The sequence below is a fragment of the Gastrolobium bilobum genome, unplaced genomic scaffold (genome assembly GCF_033153095.1).
Source record: "Gastrolobium bilobum isolate Gb01-03AN ecotype WA unplaced genomic scaffold, APGP_CSIRO_Gbil_v1 utg4571, whole genome shotgun sequence".
NCBI classification, from domain to species: Eukaryota; Viridiplantae; Streptophyta; class Magnoliopsida; order Fabales; family Fabaceae; genus Gastrolobium; species Gastrolobium bilobum.
In genome coordinates, this window is record NW_026897812.1 from 133,779 (window position 1) to 144,485 (window position 10,707).

Below are 10,707 nucleotides of genomic sequence, written 5' to 3' on the forward strand. Positions count from 1 at the left end.
TCAAATCTGTCGTGTGAGTGGATAAGGATGACACTCTGTTTTGCTGTAATGCTGACAAAGCATTCTTTCCTTATTTGCTGCAACTATGATTGAAGATACAACTGTGTTTTGTTGCAGCACTTGATTGAAGATTCTTTCCTTATTTGCTGCAGCGCTGATTAGGGACAGCGCATAATGCTGCAACATATCTCATCAGATTCTTTCCATTTCGTGTTTCAGGTCTGAATTTGGAAATGTAATCACTGATTTAATGAAGCTTTAATGGTGATCCTTTGAATGTTTTAAAGCGCGTAGCCAGCTCAGGACTTTGATTACACGTTCAGAAACTTCTTCTAACTAATTGGGCTTGGATCCATAGCTTGCTGGTGATGATGCATTGCTGAACTCATCTGCACTGCTACAGCACTGCTTTTCGATGCTACAACATTGACCTGCAGTAAAATAACAAGTGTATTTAAATGTTTCCAATGCTCATTTATATCCAAATACACATAATTAACATAATTCTCAATTAAATCATGAAATCATAGAATTCATGCATTAATAATATAAAATCAAGAGAATTATATGCAATCATGGTACCAAAATATCACAATTAAGCCCAAAAATAACTCTCTTTTGGAGAGTTATCAGTTTTGGAGGTGGAATCTTAGATAGAAGTGAGAGCAAAGTTTGAAGTTTGAATTTTAGAGAGAGAAGTGAGAAGGGGGCTGCTGATTCACAATGAGGGGGAAGGGGAAGGGTGCCCTAATTAGGGGTGCCATGTCACTTTAGTGGCATTTGTCCTTTAGTGAGACCCAATGTAATTTTTATCTGAACCATCGTCAAATTTTTACCCGGAAACTCCCAAGACTCTAACTTTAAGTACTTAACATTAATTTTGTCTAATTATCATGTTCATAACTTAAAAATTTGATTAGTCGATCACAGAGCCACTAACAGTTGTTTAATTGCACTATAGTCTTTACTGGTGTTCTTAACTGTACCCGGATTTCATAATCTTCTTAAATTTAAAATTATTGGCCTAATTATGACTTATTAGGCATATATTGGTCTTTCTTTTCATTTTCTCATCTTTTTCCCATTCCGGGATTCTACCGGCTGCTTCTACAGCAGTACAAAATACCCGACAGAAGTGACTTTTTCAAAATACCCTAATATGGGTATCAAACTTCATCAAATCATATACTAACCTCATCTATGATAATCTTATCATCAAAATATCTCTCTAACTCTAATTTTCTAACTTGGAGCTATTCTACTGACTGTTACTGCGTCAACAGTCAAAAACAACAGTTGAAACTCAACTGTTCAGAATACCCCAATATGGGTATCAAACTTCATCAAATCTTATGCTTACATCATTTATGGTATTCATATCATTAGGATATCTCTCTAACTTAAATTCACTGCACTGGACCTATTCTACAGTCTATTACTGCGCCAGCAGTCAAAAACAGCAGATAAAAATTCACCCGACTGGAATACCCTCAATATGGGTATCCAAATTCTTATAATTTCATTCTCATTCTATTTATGACCATAAGGTCCTCATCATACCCTCTAATTTAAAAATCATGTCATTAGGGTTATTATATTCACTACACCTTTTAAAAAGATTTTGTCATCAAAATCGGATCATACCTGATATCAAAATCGAGATATCGTCGGAGAATATCATCCTCTCTCTCCCATGTGGCGTCTTCAGGTGTCAATCCTTCCCATTGAATCTTGATCATGGGAATGACTCTATTTCTAAGCTGCTTATCATCTCGAGCTAGAACCTTTGAAAGTCCAACAACGAACTTCAGGTCCTTCTTAACCTCTACATCATCAGGCCGGACAATGTGTGAATCATCATATTTATATCAGCGAAATTGACTCACTTAGAAGACGTCATGTAGATTCGCCAAGTTGGGAGGTAGAGCAAGTTGATACGCCACCGGTCCGACCCTCTTTATTATCTGGTAGGGCCCAATGAACCGTGGACTCAACTTTCTCACTCCCAAAGGCATGCCCAACACCTGTGGTTGGTGACAATCTGATAAACATATGATCCCCTTCTGAGAATTCCATGGGTCGATGCTTCCTATCATAATAGCTTTTTTGATGGCTTAGAGCTTTCTTCAGCCGATCTCTGATCATCTCTATCTGCTTTGTAGTCTCTTGGACCAATTTCGATCCCAATAACTGTTTTTCCCCAACCTTATTCCAACATGTAAGTGTCCTACACCTACGGCCATACAAGGCCTCATAAAGAGCAATGCCCAAACTGGCATGATAATTGTTGATGTAGAAGAACTCAACCAATGAAAGTTACTTGTCCCAAGCATTTCCCTGCTCTAGTGCACATGCTCTTAATATATCCTCCAATGTCTGAATGGTTCTCTCCGTCTGACGATCCTTGTGCGGGTGATATGTTGTACTCAATCTCAATTGAGTACCTAAAGCATCATGCAATGCTCCCCAAAAGCGGGAAGTAAACTTCGGGTCCCGATCACTAATGATACTCTCAGGAACGCAATGAAGCTTCACAATTTCTCTAACATATAATCTAGCTAGCTGCTCTGTGGAGAAAGTCGTCTTGACTGGAAGAAAGTAGGCAGACTTAGTCAATCTGTCTACCGCAAACCAAATAGAATCAAATTCAGCTTGGCTTCTCGGTAATCCAACTACAAAGTCCTTGGATATACTAGCCCATTTCCACTCAGGAATCTCTAATGCCTGTAATAAAACCTGAAGGCTTCTGATGCTCAATTTTTACCTTCTGACAAATAAGGAACTTATTCATAAACTGAGCTACGTCTTTCTTCATCTCAGACAACCAAAATTCCGCTTCAAATCTTGATACATCTTGGTGGCACCTGGATGGATGGTGTACTTGCCCATATGGGCCTCAGTCAACACTTCTTCTACCATTGGCCCCTTCGGAACTACCAACCATTCCTTGTAATACTTTACATTAGCAGTATCTGTGAATTGCAAACTCTTGCTCTTTCATCCCTTGAATTCCTTCATCAAGCAATTAGGCTGCTTTAACTCTTTCCACAAGTGAATTTAGGACTTCAACTGTAGTCATAAAATATGAAGTCTCAAGTGGTGTCACGGGAATTCTCAAATCCCTGAACTTCTCAATCAATTCATACTCTGCAATCATCATGCTAGCCACGCTCGTAGTCTTCCTGCTCAAGGTATCAGCCACCACATTGGCCTTTCCAGGGTGATACTGAAGGTCAAACTCATAATCCTTCAGAAATTCCATCCATCTCCTTTGCCTCATATTAAGCTCTTTTTGATCGAACAAGTACTTCAAGCTTTTGCGGTCACTATAAACTGTGAAAGTAGCACCATACAAGAAATGTCGCTATATCTTCAAGGAAAAAACCACAGCCACTAACTCAAGATCATGAGTAGGGTAGTTCTCTTCATGGGGTCTCAACTGTCTAGAAGCATAGATCACTACCTTTCGCTCCTGCATCAACATGAACCCTAATCTATACTTGGATGCATCACAATAGATCTCAAATCTCTCTTCCGGGTCAGGAAGAATCAAAACTGGTGCGGTAATCAACTTATCCTTCAATTCTTGAAAGCTCACATCACACCCAAGGGTTCATGCAAATGGCACCCCCTTTCGGGTTAATCTAGTCAATGGCAAGGCAATTATTGAGAATCCATTAATAAACCGTCTGTAGTATCCTGCTAAACCCAGAAAACTCCGGACTTTAGTAAAATTCTTGGGTCTCTCCCAATCCAACACCGCTTATATTTTACTCGAATCAACAGCCACTCCTGCGGATGAAATAACGTGACCAAGAAACTGAATCTCATTCAACCAGAACTACACTTGGATGTTTTGGCATATAACTGATGCTCCCTCAAAATTTGCATGACTATCCTCAAATGCTCTGCCTTCTCTTCTCTACTCTTGGAATAGATTAGAATATCATCAATAAATACCGCTACAAATTGATCTAGTTGTGGTTTGAAGATTCGATTCATATAACTAATGAATACGGCCGAGGCATTTGTAAGCCCAAATGGAATCACCAGATACTCATAGTGTCCAAATATAGATCGGAAAGTCGTCTTCAGAATATCTTCTGCTTTTACCCGGATCTGATGATATCCGGAACGAAGATCAATCTTCGAAAATACCGAAGCGCCACTAAGTTGATCCAACAAATCATCAATGCGAGGTAGAGGATACTTGTTCTTCACAGTCATCTTGTTCAATTGCCGGTAATTCGTGCACAACCTCATGGTTCCATCATTATTCTTCACAAAGATAACTGGTGCTCCTCAAGGAGACACACTCGGTCTAATGAAATTCTTGTTGGATAAATCTTCGATTTGCTTCTTCAACTCTACAAGTTCCACTGGTGCCATCTGGTATGGAGCCAAAGAGATAGGCCCCACACTAGGCACTACGTCAATAGAGAATTCAATCTCCCTTTCTGGTGGAAACCGTGGGATTTCTTCTGCAAATATATCCTCAAAGTCACATACAATCGGGATACTATAAGTTGGCTCCTTAGAAACACCAACCAATCATCCTAACATGATATATCCCGCATTTAGAGCCTTAATCATCTGCAACACTGATAAATATGGGGAGTCCTTCTTCTCATTCTTTGCAGAGAAATAAATCTTCCTGCTACAATAATCAATCATAACTCCATGTTTGACTAACCAATCCATGCCCAGAATGATGTGCAAATTTATACCCTCAAGCACAATCAGATCAACCACATATTCCTTCTCTTCATAGTTGAACTTGACTTTCTTTCACATCAAAGAAGTGGAAACCAAGTCTCCGGTGACAGTCTTCACTACCATAGGAGGCATAAATACATATATAGACAAGTTCAAACCATTCGCAAACAAAACCCGAAATAAAGGAGTGGGAGGCTCTCGAGTCAAACAATGCATCAAAATCATGGCCATCAATGGAAATGGTACCTTTGATCAAATTTCAAGACTTCTCTGTGTCCTGCTGGGTAACTGCATAAACTCGTGTAACTAAAGGTACTGGATGCTCCTGAATAGTAGTGGAAGTCAGAATAGCCTGCATCGGAACAGCCTGAATAGCCGCAACCTATCCCCTTTTCCTCGGGCACTCTTTAGCAAAATGTCCTACTTAACCACAATTGTAGCATACATTCTGCCCAATCCGGCAAACACTGTAATGAGGCCTCCTACAGTTAGCACAAGTAAGAGTCTTCCCATTCCCAGCTCTTGCATTCCCATTATTAAAATTTCCATTCCTCTTAAACTTGTTTCCATTCTACTTTACCTGCACACCCTTGTTCTTCCCGTTCTAGGGAGTAGTTTTCCCATAGAGACTCTTGCCTGCAGTATCCTTGCCTCGAATCCTATAATACTCCTATATGTCCTGCTGTGGTGGTGGAGGTAGTGGAGGAGGTGGTGGTCCTCCTCGAACCTCATCCAATAATAGTTTCATCATCTCCACATTCGCCAATCTGTTCTGAGCTATGAGATCCTCACTGGTCTTCCTCATGTACTCCATGTCTCTCTCTGGCCTCAGCCAAACTCTGTAGATCAGCTTCCCTAGCAGTAATCAAGGTCTGCTAAAGAGCTGCTAGAGCAGCTGCTACAGGATTCGGTGATGGATCCTCAACTACACGATGGGTCCTCCTTTGAGGTACGATGTTAATTGCACACAACTACACAAGGAATGAGTTAGCTACGCTTATACCAGTGATGACATATGCATTATCAAAGCACTCAAAGAAACACTCTATAGGTAGTTAACACTTAAGCAATAAATCAGTGAACGTCTCGGTGAAACTGCTCTGATACCATAAATATAATACCTCGTGGTACTCTGGTTGTTAACATCATGATATTGTAGCGTACACAGCGGAAGATTTTATTTAAAGATTAATAATTCGTCTTGTAAAAATACGAATAAACGTTTTCCAAAATATTTTCTGAAAACATTTCTAAAAACGTTCACGTGAGATACTGCAAAAGCGTAAATTTAAAACAGATATCTATTAATTAATCCCATTAGCCAGTATTAGTGGCCATTGACTAACCGGACCTGACAAAAAGTGTCATTCCTGCCAGAGTCTCACGGACAACATAACGACTGCTTAACGGATAACTGGGAGATAAGAATCTCACGCACAATTATACCTGATAGATAAAGTTATATAACCGACAGCTTGCAAGTCCCACACGGAATGCAATCCCCTGAATGGGTCAGTACATACATAATGGCTCGCGTAATGGTCACAGCTTTTATTTATTACGCTTTTTACGGTTTTAAATGCTCGCGTAATAAACGAAAAAAGTTTACTCTTTTTTTTATAAATGAATTGTTGTGATTGTAAGTGTGCTTAATATTATAATTAATGTTAACAATACCTATGTACAATGGGCTGTTACACTGGTGCTAGATTCTATCATCTATGTTTTGTCTACCAATTGTATCTAGGGAGTCTCCAGAAACTGGTGTAGATATGTCTTCTTCTTCTTCTTTAACTTTTTCTAGTTCAACTAGTTGTTTGATCTTTTTTTATGCATTTAATATTTTTTTCTATTTTTCTCTTTAGTGTTTCTAATGTAGCTTCTTCTTAGGTTTTTGGCAAAGCCAAGCCTTCAAAGGATTTGTCTTTCCATCTACAGGCACTGTTTGAGCCTGTAGAGGTATAGAACTTTCTTCTATGAAAGCTTCTTGATTGCCCAGAAGGAAGCAATTACCTATCTCACTCGTTTTGTGGCCAGCAAACCATAAGATTTTTGCTGAAATGAATTCACTTTTTGTTGTAATATAAATATCTGTTTGAGAAGTCTCTCTCTTTCTTCATTAAGATTTTTGACTGTTTTAGCTAGTATCTCACAGTGGTCACAAAATAAGACTTTTGACTTACTACTGGAAGCTTTAAGATAGGGTAATGGTTCAGAAAAATTTCTAAGAGAAAGGATGAATATAGAAATTGGGACTGATGAAAGATCTAGCAGCAGAATAAGCTTCTTCTATTGTATGAAAACCTTTATATTTTGGATTTTTGAAATTTCTAATTGATTCTACAACATATGTCCAAGAATTTAAGACACCAGGGGAATTTCCTTCAAATACAATATAAAAACGAAATTTGTCTTGGCTTTGATTGAAAGTATGACCTAAGGCATTCATGGCTGCAATAAAATATATCTTATCTTTTCGATTTTATGTTGTATTTAGAGGAAATTCCCCTGTTGTCTTCAATTCTTGGACAGATGTTGTAGAATCAATTAGAAATTTCAAAAATCCAAAATATAAAGGTTTTCATACAATAAAATAAGCTTATTCAGCTGCTAGATCTTTCATCGGTCCTAATTTCTATATTCATCCTTCTCTTAGAAATTTTTCTAAACCATTATCCTATCTTAAAGCTTCCAGTAGTCAATCAAAAGTCTTATTTTGTGACCACTGTGAGATGATGGCCCAAACAGTCATAAATCTTAAAGAAGAAAGAGAGAGACTTCTCAAACAGATATTTATATTGCAACAAGAAGTGAATTCATTTCAGAAAAAATCTTGTGGTTTCCCGGCCACAAAAACGGGTGAGATAGGTAATTGCTCCCTTCTGAGCAATCAAGAAGCTAGCATAGAAGCAGGTTCTATGCCTTTGCAGGCTCAAACGGTGCCTGTAGATGAAAAGACAAATTTGTTGAAGATTGTGGCTTTGCCAAAAAGCAAAGAAGAAGCTACATTAGAAACACCAAAGAGAAAAATAGAAGAAATATTAAATGCACAAAAAGAGATCAGACAGCTGGTTGAACCAGAAAAGGTTAAAGAAGAAGAAGACATATCTACACCGATTTTTGGATACAATTGTTGGACAAGTGGCTTCAATACTCAAAAGGGGAGGAGGTGAATTGAGTTTTATAAAATCTTTTCGTAAAGTGTCTCCTTTGATATTTTAAAGAATGCTTCTTCAATAAAATGATTTAACAAGGAAAAATCTAAGTGTGGAGCAAGTGTGTGATCAATAAAGTAAGCAAGTGAATAAATAAACACAATCTAAAAATGCAATTTCAAGACTAAAGTAAGAATTTTAAGGTTAGAGAAATTGCAAACTAGATGTATCCTGGTTCGGTCACCACCACCGTGACCTACGTTCAGACTGAAGCCGCTCAATCAAACTTTTTCACTAGCTATCAAGCTTGAGGGTGCTTGACAAACCACTACAACCTTTCAAGACTTCGGGCTCTTGATGACTTACAATTTTTCACTCTAAATTTTCTTAGGAATTTGGTGACCTGTCAAATGTAAAAGGTTCACTCCCCTAACTATTCAAGAAATCAAGTGGGTGTGTTTAACAATAGCTAAGCACTCTTAAAGTATAGATTATACAAGTTGAAGAACTATGTGTGTTGACATTTTCACAAGAGTAAAGCTCAAAGAGTATTTATGATCAAGATGAATGAGGATAAGCAAGTAATATGATTTAAATGAAGAATAATGATCAAAAAGTGTTGTCAAATCAATGGAACAGTGGTTCCTATTTATAGAGGACCCCATGAGTGTTTATTCACCATTTTCGCAAACTAGTCGTTTTATGGCCGTTATTTTTGTCTTCTAGTGCAGGAGGAATCAATTCCCTTGTTTTGGGGATCGATTCCCAACTTTTTCAGAGAGAGGGAATTGATTCCAATATGCAGGTAATCGATTCTCAACCTGTTGGAAAGGCTGGAAATTCATTCTAGATTATTTTTCTTAGTTACAACTCAATTGTAATCACTTTTAATCACTTGATAAATGTCTAAAATTATGCTTTCATGAATAAGAGATGCTAGGAAACTTTCTTAATATCAAATGATGATTTAATGCATGTGTTTTGGAAAAATAACTTTGAGCTTTTCATGCAAATAATCAATCACCCTCACATTTAAATCTAAAATATTATTTATGGACGTTTTGGGTTTAGATTCTTCTCTTAAAACTTGAGGCTTGATCTTCTTTAAGCTTTGTCCATTGTCTTGATAGCCTTCACAATCTTTGCTTGAATCTTTAGACTTTTTTTTATTGTTACAAGTTGTAATGCTTGAGGTTCTTTCCATGTTTGTTTGTAATCATCAAAATCCTTGAATTTCTATATTCTTCATTTTGACTGCATTGTTTCGACAACAATTGGCAGACAAAACATAGATAATAGAATCTAGCACTAGGGTCTATGATCTACCAGAGAATCTTATCTTCAAGCTGGTGGAAGAATAGTAAAGAATTTTGTCAAATGCACTAAGCTTTAAAAAAGCAGCTACAATAATATGTAAATAATAAGTGTCGGGAGGTCTTTTTGTAAATACCAGTGTCGGTAAGGATATATAATAGTAGGTTTTGTTTAAAAAAAAAAGGTGTCAGTCTTAGTTGAACAGAGAATCCTTCTTTTAAAACTGATGTGACGATGTGGCCCAAAATATGTACCCGACTCAAAAAAGAAAGAATTCTTCATTATATTTTAATTCCATGTTTTTTGTCCGTCTCATAATTGAATCTATAAATAGATGTAATGTCAATTGTAAAATATATGGAGAATTATATGCAAATTCCTCTATGTCCTAGTATTCTCAATGTGTATGTACTATCTCTTTATTTAAAATAAAAGTATTTTTGTATTTCTGAGAATACAAGCTTGCTCTTACTCTTCCAGTTCTTTTAAAAGTCTTTGGGGGTTTCCGAAAGGGAAATCCTTCTCCTTTCCTAAGGTACTATTATGTCTTCTTAAAACTCTTATTTTTATGTTTTTTTTTTCTCCTCTTACTTGTGGGTCTCATTTGTAATTTTGTTTTGACTACATGAGATAACTTTTTTCCTATAATATAAGAAAATTATTTCGCATATAATATTTCATTCATTGCCATTGGTTATGTGAAAAGCTGAATTCACAACTTGAAGCTAAAGTTGTAGTGGCGTGGAGAAGATTCTAATTAATTTTTAATTTAAGATTTTTTTTAACAACTGTGCACATTATTTTAGAAATAAAATTTATTTAAATTTTCAGTGTATTAAATTTTTTTTGTTTATTTAACATATTCTATTCTTTAAAAAGTGGGATACTCATTAACAAAACATTTAAAAATTAAAAGCAATTCCTTAGCCATGTGAGTGGTATTTTCTTGTGATAGTTTTTTTATATACTCCATACCAATGTTATTAAACTCGGCCTGGTTATTGACCCGGTCGAGGTACTGGGTCACTGGTTCAACCGGTGGGTCACTTGTTCAACCGCATGAGCCGATAAGTATATGTAAATCTATAATTTATATTAAAAAACTATAAATATACGTAAATACTTGTAAAAAAATATATCAATTTCAAATATTTTAATATGAAAATAATAAGTTACACTTCATTGTCTAACAAAAGATCAATCAAAAACATATAATATTTGTGATACTAGTGCTTCAGGTTCAGTAAACGAGATCTCTAACTATAAATCAAATCAAAATTTCCTGCATATTGCATAATCAAAATAATATTAGTGTTGTAGGCACATAATCTATGTAAGTTAATAAGCTACAAATCACTCAAATATTTCAAAAGAAAACAAATCATTTGTGTTTGAGAGTAAAAAAAGAAGACATTAATTTATGAAAATTAATTAATTTTTTTTTATAGACCGGACCGGGTTACCGGTTGAATCGATCGGGTCACCGATTTTTACAAAAATCGGTCGAGTCTCACCGGGTCAC

The 10,707-nt window shown here is 36.4% G+C and overlaps 1 protein-coding gene across 1 annotated transcript; it reads right to left on the reverse strand.

Moving 5' to 3' along the window:
• Positions 1-332: 332 nt before the first annotated feature.
• LOC133310511 (uncharacterized) lies at positions 333-2,919 on the reverse strand. The gene is made up of 4 exons (XM_061511441.1): positions 2,852-2,919; positions 2,321-2,746; positions 1,984-2,233; positions 333-431 (listed from the first exon to the last, which is right to left on the reverse strand). Exons 1-4 carry the CDS (start codon positions 2,917-2,919, stop codon positions 333-335), a joined length of 843 nt encoding a protein of 280 aa, XP_061367425.1.
• Positions 2,920-10,707: the final 7,788 nt, after the last annotated feature.

Coding starts and splice junctions, on each gene's coding strand:
- LOC133310511 (XM_061511441.1), bottom strand. CDS start 2,919: ATGGTAGAAGAAGTGTTGACTGAGGCCCATATGGGCAAGTACACCATC. Junction 2,747..2,851: donor CATCCAGGTGCCACCAAGAT/GTATCAAGATTT, acceptor ATTGAGCATCAG/AAGCCTTCAGGTTTTATTAC. Junction 2,234..2,320: donor CAGGGAAATGCTTGGGACAA/GTAACTTTCATT, acceptor GTATGGCCGTAG/GTGTAGGACACTTACATGTT.